Raw genomic sequence first — 27,764 nt, forward strand, 5'->3', positions numbered from 1 at the left:
TCCACAATACACACAGGCACCTTGCACACAGGTATCTAAAGGAAAACAGATATCCAGAGGACAGGGAATCTGGAGTAATAGGTATTGCTGAATTCACAGATGTAAAAAAAGCTGTCGGGTTTCTAAGAAGCCACCTACCAGTGTGATGTCTCGGGAAGCAGCAGCTGCACTCATGTGTAAGCTCGGTTGCCTGACGGAACTACTGCAGTCCAGTGCTCGAGCAAACGTGCCAACCGCACTACGAAAGAGAAACAGCAGACAGTAAATGCACAGAAAGATTAAACCTCTTCTTTAGTACCATACTGTACATCATATCTATAAAAGCATTGTTTTAAAAATACAAATCACATACTGTTACTCTTAAGATTTCAGATCTTTGCTAATAAAGGACAATTTGATAAGGACAAATCACCAAGCACTGCAGTAAAAATTCCGACCTTCTGCCCCCAGAAGTAACCACCTACATATAAGAAAAACAGCATGGAAACAAAAGATATTCAAGAGAATTCTGATGCATCAATTTTATATTAATTCTGAAGCCAAAGACTTTACCCAGTTTGGGCTTTGCAACTGTGACTATTATTTTTAAAACTGAAAAGCTAAAAATACAATTAGAAAGGGGGTTCACTGTGTTCCCATGAGGAAATAAATAACATTTTAGTCACTTCAGTAATGTAGGTCCACTACTTCCATTAATAAGACAAAGAGAGCATATTTGTTTACTATTAGGTACCTCTAGAACTATATTTTTGTCACAGGTTTTATGTAATAATGAAAAACACGGCATTATTGAACTGGACACATTTTTTTCCAAACTTTTACCTTTTTCTTGCACCTTTATTGATGTATTGTACAAGGCATTTATTAGAATCAACGGAGCAACAAAAGATAAGAAATAGAGATGAAGAATTAGCGTGACAGTGACTGTTCTAAACCACAAACTTTTCTTGGAAGCACACCTACGATATAGCACACATGGTGAAGGGAAAGATGCCTAAGAGAATTCGACTAGGCTCTGCCTATCATAGAGGAAATAAGAAAAGAGTCAGTGACACATGAGAAAGATTATTAATTATTAGGACAGAAGCTGCTGCTGCACCCTGAGTTGCATCATGACTCTTGAGGCGCATCACGTCACTATGATATCAGAAAAAATTATTTGTTGCAGTTACAACATAAGTCCTTCTAAATTCAAAGATCCAATTACTCATCTAATATTTTTAATACAGTGTAAGCCTCTGGACTAAAAGACTGGAGCCTTATTCAGCATTCCATACAAGTTCTAAGTGTAGAATTACACAAATGAGGAATGCCATTGACAGAGATCAACACACTGAATGTGCCACGTTACTGTGTACTCTAAACCCAATATTCAACAATAACATGATGTGCACCAAGATTTTAAGTCACTAAGGTATATCATTGGTCATGGAGAAACTGGTAATAACATCTGCTATTGCAATTTTATCTTGACTCTCAAAACATTTAATACTGAATGCACGTTTCAGTACTCTCTGCCAAAAACTTGTAAGACACAGTTAAGACTCAACAGCAGTGATCACACACTCCAGATATTAACTGCTTAAATTTCCAGATCAGAACAAATAAGGTATATTCAAATGTTGTTCCACAACCTTTACTCCCTCTTTGCAGGGACAACAAAGATGTGAGAATAACACAGAAATACATGTTCTATTTTCTTTTTTAAAGTCTGGCAGTACATAAAACAGTACCAGTCCACAAATCACTCCCAAGAAAAGGGCTCTATTGTGAACACATTTCCTGATAGTCAGTCAAGCCCTTTAAACATGTTGGCATTGGTAAGGGCTGTAGCTAGAGTGTCTTTCCTGGAATCCTTCTGTCACTACTGTTCAAACCAGGAAAGCAGCATGTGGCGTGACTGCATATCCCTTCTGCTGCTACCTACTAGCTTCTTATCTTCCTTTTGCATAATTAACACTATTTTCTTTTGGCCATGCTTCTCCAATAAAATCAGAGTATGCTATGGAAATTACAGCACTCTGACACATTAAGCTGCCTTCAAACTTTTTAGGCTGACTTCAGAGCCCAACCATATGTGAATTATATTCACAATATGTGAAGTTAAAATTAAGACACAATATAAAACTAGATTTATTTGGAGTAAGTGGCAAAGAGGTAAGAATTGATGCACTAGTTGACATGGCTTCCAGCGCTGTACTGAGTAGGAGAGGAATGTGTTGGAGCATGGGGTACATGAGTGCACAAGAAATAAGAACCACCACAAAATGGGGGGACAGGAGTGTGCCTGTCAGTGGCTATATCTTGAAATCAACATAACTTACATTTCACCTTTCCCTGGAAACTTGTGAAAAACAGGGAATTTTTCAGACAATCCAAGTAAGTGTAGGAATGCTAGAGCATTTGGCTGTTGAATAGTAACTAGTCTCAAAACTTAACAGTGATATGCAGTGCTCTGGATAATCAAGCTGTGCAGTCCAAATCCAAATTCAATATTTATTTTAGAAATCATTAAAATACCTTAACTTTTGTGTTCATCCAATTCGAATAAAGGTACAAGGAACACATTAATTAAAAGGTCAAACATTTCCTTTGTCTTTTTTTGGTATGATTTTTTTTCTAATAATACTAAATAATTATTTTTAAAATGTTAAAATGAAAAATCAAACTAACCAAGATGTATTCCCAGAAGACACACTATTGTCTTCATCCACCTGCTACCAAAATAAAACTCAGTACTAAACCACTGCAGGCTGAACAGTCAGAGCCTAACTACTATTTTTTTCTTTTAAGCAGACTCTTTAACATAAATGTTCCATTAAGTTGGTAGAATCCAAAGAATAACTGTAAATTTTTAATTGAATCTATATTTAATTCCGTAATAACAGCAGTAAACTCATGTAGCCAGCTAGTCACAAATTAGTTATTCAATGAGTAATTATTGAGATTTCAAACAGAAACCAACACTCCTCATGCCTCCTCAGATACGTCACGGCCACAAGGCAGGTGGACAGTGAATTACACAGGTGGCAGAGAGATGGACAAGAATGATAAACCATTGGTGATATAGGCAGAGAGACCACCCTGCACCGGCTGTATCAGCAAGCAGGTATAAGAGCTTTAAGGGCTAGACCAAATTACCTAATTAGGTTTTCCTTGTTTCAATTATCTCAAAGACCAGAACCAAGAACGTTCTCTCAAGGACTTAGAGATTGCAGCTGACAGCCGTACAAACATAAAACAAATCACGATAATCCGCTGCCAGGATCTAAGATGATGGAATAAATCCACTAATTCAGCAAAACTCAGCAATATCTGTGCCCCAAAAAACCTGAGAATGAACTCTGTAGGGGTGGAGTAGCTCATCATCATTTTGTTGTGCCAGTGTGCCCTACATTCAGGCAAAATGTCAGATTTGGCATTGAACACAGAAAATACGTTGTTCCACATTTCTTATAACTCAAGTCTAAGACATTAAAGGAAGTAATTATTCATTTTTTTTGCATAAGCTTAGTATTGGTAGCCAATGAAATCATGAAGCAATAAACACAAGAGACTGTCATAACACATTTCTAAAGATTTAATTGCTCATCAGTATCTAGTTCTGAAAAGGGCCATTATTTACCAAAGAAAATCTGGAACCACTGCAATTACACATCAGGATAAAAACAGTCACTCGTCTCCCCAGTAGCAACAATGGGCCAGCACCAAATCACATCCAGAAGTTTCTGGATTCAGGCCAGTAACTGTTTTCTTCTACCTTGTATTCTCAAAATTTTATCCAGCTAAGATAGATATCATTTTTAACCCAAGGATGTTTATTTTAAAAATCGTTCACTTGTATACCTTGTTCCTCTGTTTCAGTGATACCAGATGAGTAGTGGGTAACACTCTGGATAAATCTGTTGAAAGTGAAGCACCTCTGTGCATACAGGAATCTGCAAACTCACAATTTTTCCTGCATATTGCAAACTAATGAATGAGACCTATGTCTCACCTCAGAGTTAACATTTGTGAGGAAAACAACTGAATGGATCTTCGGTGGTATCCTACATATTAGGAAGGCTTTTTGTTTTCCTTATTATTACGCCAATGTTCCTCTTCACTGTGAGTTGGAACCTGTCCTAAAAGATGACCTCTTAAACTGCTATCAATAACTGCATTTTACAAACAGTCAATTAATATCTGATTGCTCCTTAAGAGAGTCTCATGATACTTAAAATCCTGGAAAGAAGAAAAAAAAAATACTACTTCAGTGGAGACACATGTCACCAGCATAATATTAATTAAAGCTTGAGAAATCCCCCTGAGATTTTTACTACTGGATAACGTAAAAGTCTGACATGAAGAACATATTCATGGCAAAGTGAGTTCCACAAGACAAATTTTCCTTGCATTTCTAAGCAACTGTCTGTACGGTGCTATGCTTCATTATTATCACTTCAGATATTTAGAGTGCAAAGGGAGATGACATGACAAGCATGAGAAGTCACCTGCAGCTATTCTTTCTCTGAAAGACTCTCCAAGTTAGGGGTGAGGGGTGGCATTACATGTTATGTCCCCTACACACCACAAGTAACCTTCAATTTCATTACTAAATGAACAGAAATGGAACATACATAAAATCTTTATTATGCAACAAAAAAAGAATCTGATACATACAAGTAGTTTAATTCACAGGGTATGATTTAAGTGATCATCTGTACTCCCATCCTGCAATTTCACAGTCACAGAGGAGAATTACAGCCCCTAAAAAGAAGGTCCATGAAAACGCTGCGGCAGAACTTTTTTCTATATAATGCAACAGAATTCATTAAGCAATCAAAAAAAAAAAAAATTCAGCTCGAAGTCTGAATTAGTTGTTTCCAAATTAATTTGGTCAAGAAGAAATACAGTAACACAAAATGTACAAAGGAATAAATGTGTATTTGCCAATCATGACAGATACGCAGAAATGCAGCATTTTTCACACTCCTAGTAAACTTCATGTGAAAGTATTTTTCCTTTTTATTTCCAAACCATCTGCTTACCATTAGATGCTGCAATTCACCTTGTTAGTGAACAGCTAGTTTTGCTAGTGCAGCATTGGCATCAAGATTTTTCACCATCTTTACCGCATAATTTTACGTTGAAATTCTGTCATTAAATTTCATTACCTCTAATGAACTCCAACTCCTCTTACTTCTCACCACCTAAAGAGAATCCAGAGGCACACTAATATCGAAGCTTTTGAACTAGTGACTTTCATGTATTTATTTTTATTGATGAGCTTTGAGAATCTTGTCTATTGCCACTGACTACACCGAATTATCTTGCAAGAACAGATTATTGAGTACATTTTACGATGTTTTTACACATTGTTCTCAGTTGTCGAGTGTATTCTTTTCTTCAATATGATGAAAGATACACTGCTAGTTGAAGCTGCATTGTGTTCCCTTCCTCACTGTAAGGTAAATTCATGTAACAAATACACCTCCATATACCTTGAGCACTTCTAACCAAATCAATAGTAAACAACAGAAAATTAATATAATCACCATCCTGGAGAAAACAGAAAAGTGGAAATAACAAAGCAAGGATCAAGCTCTAATTCAAAATGACTAACATATAACTTTCCATTCTTCTCTGAGCAGGCATTCAAATTAAGAGAAATATGCTATGATAGCCAGAGGTATTGCAATGCCATTTTAATTTCAAAGAAATCACGGAACAAAATTTTAAGGTAGAGATGCAATTCTTAAAGGCTATTTTAATTAGTCTTCAAAACTCTGTTTTAGTTGGAAATAATCTGGGACCACAAATATCTGGAAAATAGTTTGATTTAGAGATATAGCCCTTCCAGAAGACTATGTTGATAGTCTAGTTAGATGAAGCAGAATAAATTAACTAAGTTCTTAACTATTTCACTGCATCATAAAGTACATAAACGGAACTAGAATGTACTAAAAACTTAGCACGTAATTAATTCTAGACCAAATTAGTAGACAGAAAGAAAATGAAAAAAAAATGGGTCACATCTACGGCTCTTAGCATCTGTCCAGACTGGAGTGCAGAAGTCCTACCACATTTGAGTCTGGTCAGGACCATTTTTGGCTCCTTGACACATTTAAAACCAAAAAAAATAGGCAGGACTATTACATTATACACACAATAGGAAAGTTTCTATTTCCTAATACTATGCAACTTGGACCAGAGTTAGAACAAGAACATGAGATCTCACAAGAGAATGAAGTATTCCTGGTATATTAGGAATGACAAACACTGATGACTGTAGCACACAAACTGGATTTCTGTTACGTTCTACATACTCACAGTTATTTAGTCCACAGGATCAGATTAGAGTTAGCCTAAAAATAAAACTGCTCAAAATGTGCAGAGTGTGGATGGTAGGTCTTCAGCACCAAACATTTCAACTCTACAAGTCTACTTCTCCTGTACTGTACTATTTGCCAATGTGGACAGATCTGAACTGCTGGTGCAGCTTCTCAGAGCCCTGTTCTTGGAAGCCAGTAGACACAGAACAACTGCTGCTAATATGTATGACAGAACAAAAATCAGTTGATGAAGCCGTATCTTATTTGAACGGAGTAGAAAACGGTGTTGGAATTCTCATTGCCAGAGTATAAATGACAGCATGTTACCCAAAAAACAACTCAAAACCAGAATACATTAGTCTGATGCCTCAAGCCCCTCCTAAGAGATGCTTTTGGTAGGTTAAGCAAGAGCCCTTGCACAAATTATGCTTCCATAGTAGCAATAAAGTACTTTCAAGATTTGTAAACCCACAGAGTCAAACAAGACTACTTAGGGAGCTCCAGGTTAAGGATCTTTCCACTCAAGTACTCTTACACTGATTTTTCTGGCACTGCTACCTCCAGTTTCTGGACAGGACAGGCATATTCTCCCACCATCATAACCAGCAAATTATTGCACACTAGGGCTTAGTGACAGGCCCAGACTGACCCAGCATATAAACCTAGAAAAAAGGCATCTCATTCCTGAAACAGTAAACAAACCTTCTAAGACTGGGAAAGCTACGTGCCTGAGGCCATATATAAATATTCTTGAAAATGGGCAACACAAGGAGAAAATGAGAGCATTTGAACACATTCTAAAGAACCAACAAAGCATGCTTGTGTGACTGAAAAAGCTAAAGCCTATAAGGACAAAAGCAACTTTTCCTTCAGCCAGAGCAGACTGCAGAAACTGAGAAGAAAGACTCAATGCCTTCGATGCAGCATGTAAAAACAGTCATATGAAAATGCTTTTAAAGTTTCATATACAGATAGCATACACGCACTTAATCAAAATCACGTACAGGAAAGCATTTAGGAAAAAGTTCTTATTGCCAGAATTTCAAACTGGCGTAACTAAACGTAACTTCCAGGAAGCAGAGAAATGCCATTCTCACTGCAAAGCCAGTAGGCACAGTCAACGCCCAGGGAACTGCAGTTAGGCCGCAGCAGAGAGAGATCTCCTGAGTGTGTGAGCACAGTTTACTGGATCATAACACCAACTCCATGGGAACTCAGACAGCTTTTAATGGTCCAGTATAATGCAAGTATTTACCTACAAGCACACAGCATACTGAATTTAAAGCTGCCCCAATCATCATCGGAGAACTGTTCCTCCAGGAATTGGTGAAAATCTGTCTCAGAAGCACTTAGTGCAACAGAATTTGACCTTACAGCCTGTGAGTACAAGTGTAGAGGAGCCTGGAAATAGTTTGTCAGTTTAAAAGCAGCATACAAAGATGAACAGAGTTTTGTGGAAGAACATCAATAAAGTGGCATCCGAGTAACATCTGATTACAGATTGCCTACCACAAGATCTTGGACAGCTGTAACTAGGCAGCGATGACCAAGATCCATTCCCAGCATAACAGAAACCTTATTTACGGACATTTATCAACTTCTGAACAAACACAGTCTTAGCCAGGGCACAGCATTGCACCAGATGACTTAAATAAGTAGAGAGAAGAGTGCTTTTCCCTAAAAATGTCATTTATTCTCTGTCACTTCCCAGCAGACTGCTTACTGGTACACCCCTCTGGGGACACTTTCAGCTTCACAGTGTACTACCTCAGCTTCTCAGAGTGGCTGCAAAATGGGGAGTGGAGGGATGCAAAGGCAATGAATGAACTCTCCAAAAATGCACATAATCTTCATGCAGATGGTATTTTTAGGGCACCCCATAACGGTCTGCACACACATGTCCAGGTATTATACTGCTGGTGATAGAAGTTGCTCCATTTTATGGGTTCTGTTCTACGGAGCATCTACCAGGTATTGTGATCTTCTGAACAGACAAGTGTTCACACCTATAACCCCCTGGCTCGCTTGTAAGTTCAACAGGGACACTCATTTTTTTACTACTGTATAGAAAGGATACAGCAGTACAAAGTGGGGGAGAAAGAAGAAACCCAGGTGGATCAGCATCTGAACTGTAAAACAATAGATAGCAACCCATTTCACCACACACAAAAGCTAGAAAATATAAAGCAACTTCTCTCTATTTCCTTCCTGAAATGCTTTGTTCAAAAGAGAGAAAGAATAAAGAACAAAAACTGGAAAGAACGTAAAAGGATTATTTGCCCAAGAAGATTTGAGACTAAGCTCTGCAACCAGGTTACAGAGAATACAGGAGATTAAGTGCTTCAGGATGAAATTCCTACATTAGCTGTGATTAGAAGTTCTTTGCCATCATTAGAACAGCACCTTTGTACTATATTTATAAGTATGAATTAGCGGACAGGCAAAACATGCTGTATCTTACGAGTGTAGAGTTGTTATTCAGTGATAAGTCTACAGAGTATAGAAAGTGTCTTTTTTTTTTTAATTGAGAAATTATTTTTAAATGTTTTTATGAATTCCAAGAGCTTTGATGTTCCTTTCATAAATGTGCTTTATCATGTCAATTTATAAAATTGAACTGGCCAGATTTTTTTCGCTACTGAAATATACCACTTCAAAACTTTTATTTCAACATTCACCCAAAATAACTGCATTGCACATTATTCAGTTTATATGCAAATTGTGCAAGTTTTGCATCCATTCTTTGTTAACATTTTCTTTATTTCTACTCTTCATTTTTATTTTACACTATGAAATTCCAAGAACTATAGTATAAGACTGAAATATTAGCACTGAAATAATGTTTTATTTACTCTGAGGGGAAAACAGACTGATGTCTACATTTGAAGTATCAAATTCTACTGTAACCTGAAATACAGAGAGTGTAGCATTATTCCAAAACTCACTCTCTTTTCCTCTCTTCTGTATTGGTAGCTTCAATAAATACGCAGAATGTTATGGTCTGATTTTCTTTTAGCTAACTGTGGGAAAGACAAGGGCTCACAAAATGGCAAACAAGTTGAGTAACATGATATAGGGGAATAAATAGTCAGTAGGAAATGAAATTTTTTTTATTAGAGGATTTTAATCTTACCGTGCTACAACTAAAAACTGGTCAATCTGACGGTCAGTAAGGGGGCTATCTGGATCCCATACTTTAACTTCCAGCTTTGCCTGTTCTCTGTCATCTAATTCTCCTGTCAAAAGGTAGATGGGACAAAACACTTATTACTTACAATGTTTTTCTCTGTGTATTTCTTGTACCATGTTTAAAAGAGACATTGTACATTTTTAAACACACACACACACAGTATTTAACAATCGGCAATTATCCATTCAAATTCTATAATGCAGCATCAGTAAAATAAGTATCTTCCCTTAATATGAGAATTTCAATTTAAGGAAGCATAGTATCAAAGAACGTTAATAAAATGTGATTATAAACTTTAAAACATAATTTAAGCAACCAGTGGTTTCTTTAAAGTGCTTCTCAACTGTGTTAAAGTTACTGTTTCACTTAAGCCATATTAAAATTAACTTTACACTTAACCAGTTTTAGTAATTAAATTCTATTTCATTTGTATTCTATGGCTCCAAAATAAAAATCATTATGGAAAAAATGCTGTCTACTACATTTAATTATTTTTTCACTTATTGCTCTCAGCCACTACATTATCTGTAATGTTAACACAAATGTACTATTAAAACTGCTGTGTTTGTTGACTAGTTATATCCTTTTATAAAATAATATATAAGGCTACAGCACGAGAAAGTGACTACGTACTCCATCATCATTTCCCAACTCCATTTGTCTGAACAGAGCAATTTGCATACATGCACGTGGCTGAAACAACGGTGACAGTTTCTGAAATTTAATTTGCCATCTATTCATTACTAAAAGAGTATGGTATTTGTACTGCTTGGAAGAACAGTCAAGTGTGAAGACGCTGCAATGATTCATGTTCATATGGAAGCCTAAGTCTTGGCTTGACTACTACACCAATCATTGCAGAGTCTGATTAAGTAGGCATCACATATTCTACTAGGATGAGAAAATTTACCTGTGGGATGTGGCCACCACATTTGTGGCCACAACTGTTGGCAAGAGCAAAGTCAAAAACATTGTCTTTACTTGGTATTCTAGAATACAAGCATGTTCCTCCTTAGGTGAACATGTGAAAAACTCCAATGTTTAGCTGGCTGCCAGTACTTGTCTCTTTTATGAGCTACTACAAGAATAAAAACCTGTTCTCAAATACAGCTATTGCATTTCCTTGGAAAATCTGGGCGGTGTAGGTACCTCTCTGAAGACGACTTTAGTCTGCACTATTTCTTCCGGCTTAAGGAAAACAGCCAGTCTAAACATGCATGGTATCATCAGGACATGAAATAACCTGTACGCTTAAGAGTCTGGAAATAGCCCGCAAACCACACACTGGCTCTTCTGAAATCTGATCATATATGGCATATTTCTCCCTCACATTCATTCTGGAAGGAAATGAACACGTGGTATATATTTATCCCTACCAAATGCACATATTAGAACTGCACCATGCTGGCTGGCTGATGTTTCAGGAGCAAATTTCATAGTCACATTCTCAGGAAAACAAATTAAGTTACTTTCTCCTGATATGCAGGCAATAAAGAATTGCCTGCCTAACAGGACTTCTGCTTCTGTTTTAGCTAATTCACATCTAGTACTGGAGACAAACTTAATTTCTGGCAATCTCGATAGGATTTTAGGTCTACAAACTTATTCAATGGACTACACTTGTCAATACATTCATCTTTTCCATCTGCGACAGACACATTGTGGGTGATGTTCCACATTTTATAAATAATCTCTGAGCACTTCATTTCAATCTGTTAATATGTGGTTTTTAAGTATCTGTCATGTTAGTTAACTGTTTCAGGACATCACGTCCTGACGATAATAACAATACTCAGGCAGGGCATACTTCTCACAAAGAGACATCAAACAAACACAGCACAAGTATCCAACCAAAACACGTCACTCTCCTGAATCGAGTTCACAAGAAGAGAAAAAAAATTGCAATACTACATGCCTTACTTCAATTAGAGGTAATTGAAGAATTGCTACTACAAAATGTTGGTTTAACTCTGATAAAGAAAAATCTGAAATATTGCCAAACAATATTTTATAATGGCAGTAGACATAAACAGAACATAGGCAATGGAATATCCACACCAAAATAATCTAAACACATATAATATTTGCAATATTATATATTACTGCAACAATGGTGGACAGAGAGGTTTTCAGAAGATAGGTGATATCTGCCAAACTGCACTTACAAAAAAATGGCTCATTCCTGATTTTCCACTTAAACGGCAGAAAAGTAACCTAAACAGATCAAACCATAGAGGCAGTCAACGGCTGTAGGAATCTTTGAAAAATTGATTTCAGGAATAAAAATTTGGTTTACTTCCTTCGAATGTGCTGAAAGAATCAGTACAGGAGGATCACGTAAGATGAAAGGTCTTCTTTCAAAATAGTAACTCTAAAAACCCCTCTGTTTTCCTTCAGCTGTATATTCTTAGTTAATTATGCCTGTACCTTATACCATAGGACTTCTAACATGGCAGACTCTTTTGAAACTACAATGGAATTTCTGTTATCAGCTCTACACTTGTATTTTATATTGTTGAATTTGACACGTAACTACAACACATTCAAACTGAACAGGTATCAAAGTTACCACAGGATTTATTCCTTATACTGCAGACTCCAGCACCCAAACGAATCAGGGAGTTTTCCTTTGCACATTTTCACTGTTGCATCTGAGAAGGTTCTCAGGTTCTGTTATTTACGTGTTACCTTCCCTCACCACCACCAACATACCAATTACAGCTTCTCAGAGGTGCTAAGCTATTTTTTGAATGGCTGCTATGACATACCAATGTATCCAATTCATTTTGAGCACTGCTTATAATTTTATTGTAGTCAATCTAATCCTGAATATTAATTTTACTGGAAAACATTAGTACATGGCCAGAAATATGCCTGGTTTTCTCCTCATCAATCATTCAATGCCTCACTTCTCATGGTTCGCTTTTTACTAAAAGGAAAATGTTTGGGTTTTTTCTTATAAAAGTTCTAGATCTCAGTCATTTTAAACAAAGGAAAGCATGATCTATCCCCCAGAAAACAGCTGTAAGATAATTTTACAAAACAAAAGTAAACCAAATGCAACTTTTAACAGAATGCAATTAAGATGAACTACAAGAAATTAAAGATCTACTTAGTCTTTTAGACTTTACTTCCTGCAGATAAACACCCCCAGGGTAATTAGTACATTACATTTAGCATGATTCTTATATCCAACTAAAAGAAAATAAATTGCATCGTTTTCCTAGAGTGCAATTCTTTTAATTTCACACATATCTAACAATGCTGCAATAGTGTATCCTTTTAAGAAACTGAAATATGAAATTTATAGAACTTAGATTTTTTTAAAATTGTTTTCAGGGAAATAATGCAAATTCTGCTTTTAATGAGAAACAGCTGATGAGGCAGTTGATTGAAAAATAGCCAGGAGGACAGTTTTTAGTGACTCTACTTGTCAGGTAAAATTTCTTGGTTTTGTATTTTACATAATTTTCACTATTTTTCAATATAATCTTTTGATTCTCCTTTTAAAGAAGTAATTTAGCAGTCACTTCAATCCAAACATATAAACTGAACTCCTGCAGTGCTCGGCTTTCTGAGTGAACCCATCTTTCACAATATGCAAAACAGAGGTACCAGCTGCTGGATCCTTAATCACATCGGACAGAAAATCAGTAGTTGCAATTTTTTGGTCATAGTAAGAAGGCAGACACATCCATGGACAGCAGCTGGACACCAGACCAACAGTTTGTGTTGCAGAGTTCCTCCTACTGTGGAAATTAATTCAGGCCTTGATACAATCACTTGAAATCAGCCAGGAGTTTTGACTCATGCATTAATTACCCAGACCACTAGATACCTAAGCACATAAACATGAAGGCCCTTTGTAGATGCTCATATCCTTAATGCTTAGCATGTATCTAAGAAGTAAATTCAGTGTCTTCATCTTTGTGTTTCAGTTTTATACCTGTAAACCAGCAATATATCTTAGCTACATCGCACAGATGTGGAAGAGAGATACATATCAGTTTTTATCCTCCCTTAATCCAATCCAGCATCCAACAGAATGACAACTCTGTTATTGAAACACGGGGTCAGATTTAGAAGACAGAGCGTTTACCAGATTTTTGCCAGAACTCTTTGGCAGTATACTAACTGCAGATAATCCTAAATGTCTTTTTGAACATAGTTTCATGTGCTATACAGCATTGTAAAAATAAGCAACTAATCACTGAAAATGAGGTTTCAATTCATGGACCAACTTCTCATACTGCTATTTAGACTGCTTGTCTGGAAACTTTTTCTCAAAGTTACAGATGAGAAAAATAACATCACATTGGATTTTCTCATACTGTTTAGGTATGAACAAAGTTCCAGACACTGAGTCTGTCTGAAGTAAAATCTGAGTTTTCTCCTTCAACAAAAAGCTCATTAGTTCCTTTCCAAAACAGTCAGCATATTCACTCTGTATAATATGAATTATACATTCATACACAGAGGTTAATTATGAGAAAACACCAGACAGCTTTTGGCAAAAAACTGGTGGGTGGGGGGGATGTACAGCTTAACTGAGAAAGCTGGTTACAAAATGTCGAAGTAATTGCCACTAGGAAAAGTAGTTTTACATGAAGTACAGGAGGAAAAACATCTTTCAGATGGCTGTACAAACTTCATCTAGTGACACTTACTAAGTTCAACTGCATAAACTGAATTCGCTGTAAACAGTCAGCTGACTGTTGGTCTTAACAGAAATTCCAACCCTTCTCACTATAAAAGCTCTGCAGACGTTGAATGCTTATTACTCATTTTTGATTTTTTATGATTTGTCAGTACTGATAATCAAAAATTACCCAGAAAAAAAGTTCAAAAACTTACACTCAACTCTGCAAAACAATAAAACTGAATTACGTGCAAATAACTGCTCTGATTAAAGCAACATGAGAAAGCTTAGATTATTTTAGAATTGTAAGCAAAAGGAAAATTATCTGTTTACCATTCAACTGCAGAACAATCCGATCTCCCCACTCTCAGCTTGCCCGACATGTATATTTAAGATTTCAATTAGTCATTCAGATAACTAGTTGTATATTTACACAAATCTTATGGTAAAACTCAATTTATGAACATAATGCATGTGTGAAGACTAGAAAAGAAAAGCAGACTACACAGACTCCATGTAGAGACTACAAATGAAAGATATCAGGTGATACAATCCCATTACTTTTCTACAGCAATTTAAACTGCTACTGAGCGTTTTCTAAAGTAATAAAATATGCATAGTCCCATCACCTTCCTATCCTCTAGAGCTCTAGTCTATAAAAAAAAATTCAGTTATTCTTCACTTAAAAAATCCCTTTGGAATTAAAACTGCCTCCAGCTCCAACGACCTTAGAGCTCTCTCAGTGCTCATCAGTCTTGCAGTGCTGATAAATCAACCACTGATGATCAAAAGACAAGACCTCACGAACCACTCAAAAGAGCTTTAATTAACCATGTTCTAAATTCCTAGAAATAAACAGAAAGAATTACAGTTGGCCTCAGAATAAACTCAACTGTAACCACACAGTAACGACCAACTTCTCCTCAATGCTGCATCAAGAACGGCTGGGTTGCGGGAATGTCCAGTGGTGGAAGAAAGGAAGAAATTAGGTTGCCTCTTTCTCAAAACCCTGCAGAACAGTATGAAGAAAGGAGCTTGCACGGATCACAGAACATGGAGACATCATTTCCTAAGAACAGACCATTCCTCACTTTATAGTCTTTACGTTAAATCACATTTAGGTAGAAACCCCGCTGTTACAGAAATCGAATAAAAAGTCAGCCCTTTCATTTCAGTTTTTTATAGTAATTCTAAAGGCAATGACCTAAATTAATATATTGCATAAAACTACAAGGTCACCTTCAGTTCAAAGGCAAGAACAAATATTCAACTGATGAAAAGATACCTGAAATCCACTTTTATTTTAGAATTAGTTTCTTGTACTCCTTTTCATATCTGTGAATAAACCTGTACAAGCTGACTTGCACCAGGATTCCCTGCCCCTTGTCCCCATTTTACATCATTCTTTTGGTCGGTAGACACTCTGGAGTGGTCTAGGACCTATTCCAATCTGAATACAGAAAGATTGCAGCAGGTTTTCTGAATTCCTGAAATAACAACATATGAGGTAAATTAAGTTTTCAGGAAAGCATAGTGAAAATGATCCTGTGTATTAAAAAAATAACAATACCATAATGCATATGAATATTAACAATATTTAAAATACTTCTTTTGGAAAGAGAGATACCATAATGCAAAGGCATTGCATTCTTCAAAAAAAGCCCACTAAATTCAAATGAAATGTCTAGTCCTGCAATTTTTTTCACATAAACTTAATGTTACGAATGTGCAAATTCCCCTTGACTATAGCATTCTGAAGATAAATAGGCTGTTCATTTGCATAAATTTAAATGAAATGTATAATTTAGAGAATAACATTTTCTTTAGGATTAAATATATTTGACTTATTCAAGTGTAAAAAACACATTTCATCTTCATCTGGTATTTTTCACCTTCTACAGAATAAACTTAAAAGCAAATCAGACTTACAGTAAAACAGCAAAGGAAACAAAAACGTGAACTTACAATAAGTCCATTTAGGCAAAGTTACTGAGGTAGAAAAAAAAAAAGCAAAGCCAATTAAACCCTAAGATGTCACTGCTTGAAAGGCAATTTGAGCACTCAATGCGATACATTATTTGGGATAATAAGCACATACACAGTACACAATAAATAACTGTATCTTTGCTAAGACTGACTACCAGACAGAACTCATTTAGTATTTGAACAACCTCAGCCAAGGCTCCACAGCTATTATTAGTAAAGAAATTTTTTCTGACAACAATTATACACAACCTTCCACACTGACAACACAGCACAAACCATTTGTGTTGCTCTGCAACCAGAAGGCAAAAGAGAAGGCGGCTACTTTAACCTTTTCCTTAAAGTTGTTGAAAAATAGGAGGTTCATAACAAACATAAGAAAAGAATGAGAACAGATGCCTCAGTCTCCTCAAGAAGCTAAAGACAAGAAATCACAGAACTCTTGTTATGGAGACCAAAACTCCAGCTGACTTCTCTTCCAGTATAAAGCAAACTTGAGAAATACAGACCTGCTGTTATGATTTGAGGCAAAGACAGGGGGAAAAAAAAGACCAACAATCCCCAAGCAGAACAACCCCAATAACTGCCACTCAAACGGCATCTCTGGCAAGTGAGGGTGATTTTCAGTGGTTCTTCCAATAAATAGGAGTATTATATACTATGAAACAACAGAACAGATCCCTCCCTGTGAGATCACAGCTGGGTTCCACTATTCTAAAACGTATTTTTCATTTATTAAATGAAAACAAAACTTTAGTGTATATGGGAAGCAATTAAAGAACCAGAAAATACAATACACTAAGTAGTTTCCCAGTGTTAAAAATCCAACCAGTGAGTAGATGAGTTTCTTATTTATGTCTTTAGTTGTACTAATTTTTAAACTTAAAATTCTGGAATTCCAATATTCATAAATAGGCTTGAACTCTTGAGTTTAATAGTTTCTATCTGATGTGTCTGATCTGCTAAAAATGATGTGTTTTTACAGCTGAGTTGCAGCAAGAAGCAAAACAACAGAGAAGACATTAGGAAATACTTCTAAAGGAATCATTTAGTTCTTTTTCAAAACAGAGAAAAAGTTTGGAAGTCTTGGATATGAGTTCTCTGAACGTCACTGAAAATTTACAGCTTAAATTTCCCCAACTGCTCCCCTTCTTCCTATTAAGCACTCAGCTACTTGAACTCCATTAATTCTAAAATGTCTTGCCTTCAAGAAATGGAACCAACTGCACAGCAAGTGCTGCTTCTAAGTGCTTTCTGGTTATTTTCAGATGTGCAAGAGGGACTCTGGGCTTTTATACAGATACTTTGAATATAATTTATAATTTTATGTACTAAAAAAAAAAAAAAAGCTTTGAACAGAATGTCTTTACTACAGGCTACTTCTTCCTCCATTTCAGAGACACTAATTCCTCTTCCTCTCTATGTCTTAGTTAGAGGGTAGTTCTCTTCCCTGCCAACTCCAAACTCTTTGTACTGCTTTAAATGGCCAGAGAGTACCTAATTGTGAGATTCTTGGGGAATTCTTTATGGAGCAGAACACAGCAGTCTCCTTTTAAACCAAGAAAGAAGAAATGAGCAGCACTGGGCTAGGAACAGGACTGCAGCTGGGATGGGACCATTAGCATGAGAAAAATTCCATGCAGCAGTACACAGGTATCACCTTAACAGTGACTCTAATTAAGATCAGTCCTCCAGGCTAATTAAAACAGCAATTTGCAAACAGTTTGCCATTGCTGGTGGCAGTACTCAATCAGGACTACCAGTCTGGGTCTCTTTAGCTTGGAGGAGACTGAGGGGTGACTTCATTAATGTTTATAAATATATAAAAGGTGAGTGCCACGAGGATGGAGCCAGGCTCTTCTCGGTGACAACCAATGATAGGACAAGGGGCAATGGGTGCAAACTGGAACACAAGAGGTTCCACTTAAATATGAGAAGAAACTTCTTCTCAGTGAGGGTGACAGAGCCTGGAACAGGCTGCCCAGGGAGGTTGTGGAGTCTCCTTCTCTGGAGACATTCAAAACCCACCTGGATGCCTTCCTGTGTAACCTCATCTGGGTGTTCCTGCTCCGGCGGGGGGACTGGACTGGATGAGCTTTCGAGGTTCCTTCCAATCTCTAACATTCTGTGATTCTGTGTGATACTTTGTAACAGCAGCCAGTTCTTGCTCTGCACTCAGCATCCTTAGAGCGAGCACAATGAGCAGAACCGATGAGCTGACAGAAGCTGCTGCTACTCACAGGCAATTAATTCACAGTAAAACATTCTTACCAGGCACTTCCCACTGTTCAGGTGCACACTGAGAGTTGCAATCAGCTGCCGCTGTGATGGTGCCCAGGTATAATACACACTGGGAATCCTTGTGTGCCCAAGGACACCCTTCGACCATTTGCATTAAAGACAGGTAGAGAAACTTCGGAGTTAAACCCCTCTACAATCTACTTTCTAGCTGGTGGTTTTGTGCCAAATCTCAGAAATTACCCCATGTTTTCTACAACAGAGAAACAACATTTTTAAAGGTTAGTAGTTGCTCTGTTAACTGAATCATACTATGCCTACATTATATACCTTTTCTTCTACTGAAGTACTATAATCTAATTATACTCAAGACTTTTTGGTAGGTACTAATGCTGTTAGCTTAACATTAGTGTTTGCGCTTCCTAATCTTCAGGTGTTCCTTTTATTTTTAGACTGAGATTTGCTAAAAGCTCAACATATTGTCTCAAGCCTTTATGGAAAAGTCATCTCAAACTGAGCATGCTAATAGCAAAAACTGAATACATGCAAAGAACTTGTCTACTACCCAGCATCATCACTGGAGGGAAGGTGACTAAGTAGCAGTTTGAGGTTTCTCTTGCAGCTTCTCTTAATGCAAAATGATTGTATATAAGCACAGTAAAAGATGTGGCCTAAGCTCACCTTTGAAGCATAGGCGTTTTGATTAAATGACTGTCACTCACATGCTTGTTTAATAAGAGGTAAACTTCCAGTCCCAACTACATCTCTCCTGATAAAGCAGCACTTCCCCAAGATAAAAGGCAGATGACTGTGGACTAAATTTTGTCAGCAGGTTGTTAAGCTGGAGCATCACAGCAGGATCAGTTCAAGTTGGGAGGGATCTCAGGAGGTTTCCAGCCCAACCTCCTTCTCAAAGCAGGGCTCAGCTGTGAGGTCAGACTCTGGCTTTATCACTTTGGTCTCAAAAACCTCTAAGGACAGAGATGACACAACCTCTCTGAGTACTGCTCCACTACCTGATCATCCCCAAAGGAAAAAAAATTCTGCTCATGGCCATTCTGAACGTCTCATTTCTAGCTACATCTTTTTCATTTCATCTTCCCACTATACACCACTGTCAAGAACCATTCTGCCTTCTCAACAACCTCCCCCCAGTCACTGGGAGGCTGCTGTTGGTCCCCCACTCGAAGCCACCTCTTCTCCAGCTTGAACAAACTCAATTCCCTCAGCTCGTCCTTGCAGGGCAAGTGCTCTAGCCCCAAAAGCGTGATGGCCTCCACTGAACTTACTTCAGTTTATTAGTATCTCTCCCATATTGGAGGACCTAGATCTGGATGTGCCCCAGGGCATTTCCCACAGAGTTGTTCCCCCCAGCCCCTTTGTCCCTCAATAAATTTCATGCATTTATGAAACAAAGAAATTGGAGTGCCTTCATAAGCTACGGTTCTCCTTTCAGCTAGAATGAAATTCAAGTCAAATCTCAAGCCACAGAGGAAGAAATCTGTCCTTGTGACTGAGAAACACTACCAGACGTATTTTTTCAGTCTTATCACTCTTCTTTCATGCTATTTGCTACAACATTGTCCAAATTTCAGAAGGTATTCAAATGACTGAAGTTTTCTCAGATAATCGAGAGAGTCAAAAGGTCTCTGAACTACCTAAGGGTCTAAGACCTTGACAAGATGACCTGTTTGAAAAGGGAATGAATAAGAGAAATTCAAGTTAACTTTAGCAGAGAAATCTAATTAATTCTCTGTGTTTGTGATCACTGGACAAAACTCAAGAGGTTCACATGATTCATGAGACACTTAAAGATCTACCTCATAATGAAGCATCTGTAGGACAGGGTACAGAACAACTGTACAAAATTAAGATTAACGAGTTATTGGAGTTTGGTCAAGCATCTTCTCAAGGAAGCCAAGGATACAATAGCTATTACTACTGACATGCAAATGCAAATCCATTCGTGTTACCTAGGCTGTGAATGAGGGTATATGGGCTAAAGGGAGAATGTGGACAACTAAGCACTGTCAAGGCTCACAGCTATATTAACCAAATTAGCAGAAATTGCAACAAAGATACACTGGAGATAGGCCAGCACACCTTTTATTAAGAATACATACTTACTGAAGTTCTGCAAAGAGATTAGAGATAAGGAAGCTGGATTCCTAATAGGCTTTAAATAAGTTTTAAGAAAAACAGGAAACCACATGAGACCTACATGGATAAACAGCTGATGGTCTGATTCACATGATCATTCTTACACTGGTGGGCTAAGTTTTCTTGAAAATGCCGATTTCAACATGGAAACGTTTTACATTGCCCACTCTTCTGCCAAATCCTGGTACACAAAATGTACATACATTATTGCTTGACAAAGCAACTCTAACATCAGAAAATGGATTTAAACAAATTATACTTATTCTCTAATTTCCTTTACTATCACAGGAGAGTGTTATTCCAAATTTTATTCATTTTCTTGAAAATACAATTTAGTATTTTTTGTTTGGTTGTGGGGTTTTTTTCAGTCAAAGAATTACTCCCAGTAGTTTCACTAGACTCACATATCACAACCAGAACACAGTAATGATGAAGTTCTTTATTAGGTTTATTTAGAAAATACCCTTTGCTTCAGAAGCTTTAACAGACGGGAACAATTATTGACCTTTGTTAGCTTTGTCCCAGTCTTTCCACCTGATTCACAATCCTATGAATAAATAAAAGTAAGCCATTACTTAAGAAATGACTGATTTGGCCAGTGAGGTTATTTTGGACACTTGGCTGCCCTATCTATAACAACACTTTGACTGTATTTGTTTAGCTTAGCTGTCATGCATTTTACTGTGTGACAAATACAATTATATGTCCAGTACTAGGCATGAGGCAGAAAGGCTAGTGCAGGCCTCTGAGGGAAACAATTTTTTTTAATGCATTACAAGAAATCCTGTAGAGAAAAAAAAAAAATCCCAGTTACTCCCATTCTTAAGCATTATTCTACTTCATGAACTACATTCCTAACACCACACTGGTACTTTTCTCTCCCTCATTCTCTGCTTTCCAGCCAACCATGTAACACAACTTGTCACTGCATCCGTTGTTCCACTGCTGAGAAATACTGGTTGAAATTCCAGAATTTAAAAACATTTGGTTTTAAATAGATCAAGTCGTGAGATAAAGAAGGATCAACGTTCCATAAAAGTCTACCAAGTATCTAAACTGATTTGCTTCAGAGCAATTTCCCTGACCTTCCTCATACTTACACTCCCCTGTACACAAAACAGGACCAAATGAAATCTATTAGTTAAACGTGATAGCAATCTGATCTTCTTCAGAACAATTTATAAAAGTATGCCTTTTAACCAAATAACAATGATGACAATGACTTGCCCAAAGCAAAAGTGTATTGGGGGTTTTTGTTGTTTGTTTTTGCTTTGTTTTCTTTTTTTTTTTTTTTTAAACTTACTAGTCACATGTTTTATAAATTGCTGATCAAATACAGTACATGGATGAAGAAGACGACAGCTTCTGGCCCCCACATGCAGAGAAGCAGGTACCTTGCTCCTGGACTGCAGAGTAAGGACACCTGAAACCAGACACTCTTTGTCCAAATACATGGTTTGGTTCTCCAAGATAAACCTTTTTATTCTTGCTTTGTATAGAGGAGCAGAATGTTACCCCACACTGGAAACAAACTTGGAAAATAAACTGCTGTGCTCACAGAATAAGGCACTGGAGAACACGTTGTTAAAAGCAGGATAAAACTACCTTCTTTGGCATCATACTAGACAGAAGATAAGGCAATATTGTAGAATATAATCTCCTGTTCTCCAGTGTAATAAGAGCAACTAAAAAGATTCTCAAAATCTTTGAACTACAGTCTAGAAAAACAGGAGCACTTGGCACTGGAGGGAGAAGAAAGGGTTTAACACAACCATAGTATCATTTGAATCTGACAACCTGGATCAGAGTTTTACTGCCAAAGATGCTCAAAACAAAAGTCATAAGAGGCTGCCGAAAGAAATCTAGTCTGGTCTTTTTCCGAAGTTACTGTCTTCACTAACTGCATAATCCAAGCGATTTAGTTAAACCACTACAAACAAAACCAGCCTAGATAAACAAAGCTTAGGCATTTTCAACCAGATATAAACTTTGTCTATATTTGTTTACTCTGTGTAAAGAATTTATGATTCACTATATCTCAAAGTGGAAAAAAGTTGATCTACAATAGAAGCATCATAGAATCATTTCGGACGGAAGAGACCCTCAGGATCATCGAGTCTCTTGATTTTAATAAAACTTTTAGTCTTTTAAAAAGAAAACATTCTTTTAATTTCAAAAATTGAAGAGGAATATAAAGTTATCCAATTTACCCATGGGGCAAGGTGGGGTGAAGAAAGCATGCTGTATTACTCAAAGTTTGAACTAAGCACCAGATTTTGGAGTATATTTTATTCAAGGAAAAATGGATAAATCAGTGCAAAAACAAAATCCCAAAACACAAACACACGCCTATTCCCACCAAAAAATGCACGCAGCTCTCCAAACACTAAAAAAAACCCAAACCACACAATAGTCCATTCAGATAGAACATAATTTATCACACTATATAGAAAATGCAAGCATTTTGAATTTTTCATCTACTAGAACATGTCAGTGTGTTTACATCAAAATAATTTAATGTTTATAGAAAATGTGGAAGGGTTTTCACAGTTCAAAGAACTTTTTCGTTTTTCAGTCATTTTGTGACCGGTCTTCTGAAATCTAATCCGAACTGGCATGTTTTCAGTCACTTGAATTGGATTTATACGCCAGTAACTTTTAAAATAAAGTACCTGATAGTGTGTGAATATTCCATTTTTTTTAAACCTTTTTTAAAAAAAATAGTTTGGGGATTTTCTGTAAACATAAAATATGCCTACCAACAACTTTCAAAGAGGTACACTTCCTTCACATTAAAATTGGTGTCAAAAATTTCACATGTGAATAGTTTGCAATGCTTTCTATTTAATTATACAATACTATTATCAGATGACACAAAACCTAGCTTTCCTCAAATGATGCCTAACTGACTCGAAGTTGTCTAAATTCTTTCTTTTAATTTAAGGTGATTGCTCTAGGCTTAAGGCATAGTCATGCATTATGGCACAGTAATTTGGACACACAGATCATTAGCCACTTTTAAGAATATAGGCTGAAAAATTTATTCCGAGATGCAGAAATCTCCACGCAATCTCATATTTTCCAAATATACCCATTTTAGTTTATTAATTTTAAACACTGTTTAGATTTCTTTTAATGAATGGAAAGGCTTGACAGCAAATGGATTAACTTTGAGGCCATCAGCTTATATAAAGACACAGGAACAACTTAATCACCTTTTTATTTTTCTTGAAGGTCAAAAGGCTACGGAAACATTTAGATAAAAATCAGTTGAAACCACAATAATTCAGATATTTTAATCCTCCTAAAACCAAATTATTTTTTTCCACCAGCCTCTGGAAATAAGCGCAGATTAATCCAACTAAATTGCTGAAGAAGTTCTCTGTATACCACCAGATCTCTGATTTGTGGGCAACTTGGTATTTCTGAACCTTAATAACTGATGGACTATTACTGCCTATTAAAGACAGCAAGAATACTGCATCACTCGCTGCACTTTGGGGACTACTGGGGAGTGAGAAAAACAAGACAGTAAACACACAATAAAATCCTGTGTTCAGGATGTAAGGGAAAGATCATCCGCTCAGGGATTTAACTCAGAAAGTTAAACTGCAGAAGAACTTAGTAATTTAATTTTTAATAAATATGGAATTTAATGGTAGAACAAAAATTAAATAAGTAAAATTTCCATGGGAAAACACGTTTACTTTATATCTAGTATTCACTATTCCATAATTAGGCTCTCTCTTAGGTAATTTAAGTAGCAGAATTTGGTTGGAAAAGACTTTCTGCCTGGCAGAAAACCCCAGCTCGCCCAGAAAACCCAACAATTCAACCAGCTCCTTTGGAAGCACATCAATACTTCCTGGCTACTTGATACACACATTGAGACAGTCATTTTCTCTTAATCCTCTGGGAAGCTTTCCTCTTGAGCATACGAACGTTTACATCGTTATTTGTTTCCCCATGACAGCAAGGCTGGCAGTGTATCATATTCTAGTCATAAACTTGCTCTGAAACAAGCATGTACACCTTATAAACAAATCTGGAGAAGACTTCCTATAGTTTATTTCTGGTTAAGAAAAGTCAGAATAATAATGCAGGTGAGCTACTAAATGTCATCCACTGCAAAATAATCTGCCACTTCCAGAAATCTAATCATTCTTGTTTTATGCGGTTTATTAAATAAGCTTTGTAGAAATACTACTTGTTTTGTATGAAAGAAAAAATATAGAAAAAAAAAAGAGACCATGATGAAGGGAAAACACATCATTTAATGTTACAAATATACACTTTGTGGCATTCAGAACTCCTTTGACTTAGTGCAAGTGACATTCCTGTCACATAATCTTTTCTTCATAAGGAATAAACACCAAGATTCTTGAAAATAGTATGTCTAGATATGATTCAGGCAACTTTTGTTACCACTCAATGTAGAGTGCACATTTCACTGAAAAACCAGCTCATTTTAAAATTTACTAAGTAAATATAATTGCAAACATAAGACACAGCTGCTCATGCCTCTTAAATAACATCCAAACACTAAATAAATACTGTACTTGAAATTTTGTTTAAAATAATAAAGTTTCTATGTAACAAAAGACTAAGGCACAGGTAGTTGTGCTAGATTATAAATATTACAGTTTTAAAATACCAGTGATTTTAAAGATATGCAAAGGCTTGAAATACTTGTTTCAGTCCTGCTACAAAATAGATAAAGGTGCTTTGACAGAAGCCGATATTTTAAAATAAGACACAAAGACACACATCCTCTACACAGAGCCTGTTTTAAAAGGGAAAAGAGAAAGAAGACATTTTTCAATTATTTTGTTACAGTGTTATTATTCTACAAAATAGGTTTAACCTTCATGGAAAGATGTTGAGGACAAACAAAAACACTGAATGCCTAAATTGTGTTATGCACAAACTTGAAACAATGTCTTTTAACAGCTACTCACGTATTCTTTTTTTCTTCATAATATCTACTGCTATCAATTTCCTAAGACCTACTATTTTACTTTCTCTGTCTCTATGCTGATTAGCTTAGTTCAGAAAGTCAGCCATAAATAATAATGCAAGATGAGGATTTTTTTTTGACTAATCAAAGATCATATATTTACCTTCCACAAGCATGTCTGGCACATCTGCTTGATATCTAGGGCCCACTCTGATTTCTCCCTTGTCTGCTAAAAGCGTTTTCAGTGACGGATCATACACCAATGAATAAAAAAAAGTATCCTAAAAAAGAACACACATTTGCAACAGCATAATGATTTTTAAAATTGGGTTCGTAAGTCTGTATCATCTTCCATTTGGAAATAATTAAAGTAACGCCCCCCTTGCACACTTTTACAAGGCATAGGTTTGGTACATTAATTCTTAAATAATGCAGATGTTTCATGAGTAATTTTAAATGGCTAACTGAAGCTTCTCTCATTACTAGGAGTTATTTCAGAACAGAGCAATAGCAAAAAGATTCACACGCAAAAGTATAATGGATTTGAAAAGCATTGATGTTAACTGCTTTCTGAACTGAATACATTTCCTCTCCTAAATATCTCTACCATACTGATACTGCATTATAAATTAGTCTCAAAAATTATAAAACACTATCGGTGTCTGAAAAGGGCTTACACAAAAATATTGCTGCCGTTGTCTGGTACAGTCACCTGAAGTACAGAGCAAGTCCTGTTTTCAGAAACATTTTTATCGATTATCAGTGGTTTGGGTGTAGAAATTGAAAAAATAAAGATATGCTAATTTCAACTAAAACACTCTGTCTGCCTGATGTTATATTAAGACATTCCAAAGAAAAATACATTTATTTTGAAAGGTATATTGCAATGCAATTATATTCCAAATTATTGAGGAATGTTCTTCCCCTCTGGTAGGGCTAAGCACCCTCAGTTCCTTCTACAGGAAATTGAAGGTCAGGAGACACTTTCAATACAGGAATTCAGAGCCCTTAAATTAAACTCCTACGCTAAGTTGCCCTCTACAGGAGTCTCTCTTCCTCTCCCTGTCCACTGATAACAGAACATTCTTTTTTTCTACAACACCTCTAGGAAAAAAAATTAAAAAAAGGAGAACAATAAAGGGAAAAAAAAAGCAGCCACATGAATTCCCTCTTAAATATCTGCTACAGAAAAAAGCCTGTATATTTTTCTAAGATATCATATGAATTACTTCAAATTAATTATTTTCTAAATACAACCATATTCATAACAAAACCATTATTTAAGAGCACCAGTTAAGTTTTTATCCAATAACACTTTTAAAATCCGTGTTTGTAAAAATAGTTTTTTTAACTTAACATGTAAGAAAATATTTTCAAAGCACTGTTTGCCCATTTATTAAAAATAAAGTTGTAAGAAAACATAAACTCATCTTGCTATTTAGCCAAGTAGAAGTCACATATTACCTCTTTCTCCAGATACGACAGCACAGATTCTGTCTCATTCAGAAGTGCGACACTGCATTTTCCCCTACACAAACATAAGGGAGAACTGTTACTTCATATAAAGTTCTAATTTTTTTTAAATCAAAAAGTTATTTGCAAGAAAACAATCTAGACATACTTTAAACTTTTACATCAAAAATCTAGTGAAATGTACTTTGCCATATTTTAAGGTACCAACACTAATATTAAAGCACAAAATGAATGCCTGTACTGACCCAAGCACTCAAATACATAAGAATTCTGCAAAACTGGGAAACAGTTTCAGAAACGGTGAAGCAGTGAAGGAACAAGAGATACTACGGCAAACGATAAATACACATACAATTAATAAAAAGGCCTGAGTGAATGAAACATCACCTCCAAGTGACTCGCTTCCAGTAAGTTCAGTGCCTAATTTGAAAACAAATAATCCAAACTACAAACAGTGTAAGGTTTTACCAATGGCCTGTAGAAGTACTTTTTCTTTTTGAATGAAATTATTTATAATCATTAATCATGGAATTGTATTCATTTCTTCTATGGCCAAGCTACAATGGCCACGGTCAGCAGAAAGCATCCCATTCTCCAGCAGCGGTAAAGATCTGCCCACATACAACACACATAGATAATGCCATACGAGTTTGACCCCTCTGCCCCAAGCCTTTCTCTCCCCTCTCTCCCATCCCCTTCTCCCCCAACACTCCTTTGGCCTCAAATTCCTCTGCCTCTGACTTTTCTGCAAATAATCTGCAGAACTATTTTTAACACATGGTATTTTAAAGAAACACACATAGATGTAGA

The 27,764-nt window shown here is 36.4% G+C and overlaps 1 protein-coding gene across 1 annotated transcript in view; it reads right to left on the reverse strand.

Moving 5' to 3' along the window:
- The window catches only part of MTA3 (metastasis associated 1 family member 3), a 130,834-nt gene that overhangs the window by 67,706 nt on the left and 35,364 nt on the right, over positions 1–27,764 (reverse strand). The window contains exons 5-8 of the mRNA XM_065630934.1: positions 26,946–27,009; positions 25,645–25,762; positions 9,448–9,550; positions 139–238 (exon numbers count right to left, since the gene is read on the reverse strand). Coding sequence (XP_065487006.1) covers positions 139–238; positions 9,448–9,550; positions 25,645–25,762; positions 26,946–27,009 — 385 coding nt within the window. The remainder of the gene's footprint in view (positions 1–138; positions 239–9,447; positions 9,551–25,644; positions 25,763–26,945; positions 27,010–27,764) is intronic.

Source organism: Caloenas nicobarica, chromosome 3, assembly GCF_036013445.1.
Source record: "Caloenas nicobarica isolate bCalNic1 chromosome 3, bCalNic1.hap1, whole genome shotgun sequence".
Taxonomy (NCBI): Eukaryota; Metazoa; Chordata; class Aves; order Columbiformes; family Columbidae; genus Caloenas; species Caloenas nicobarica.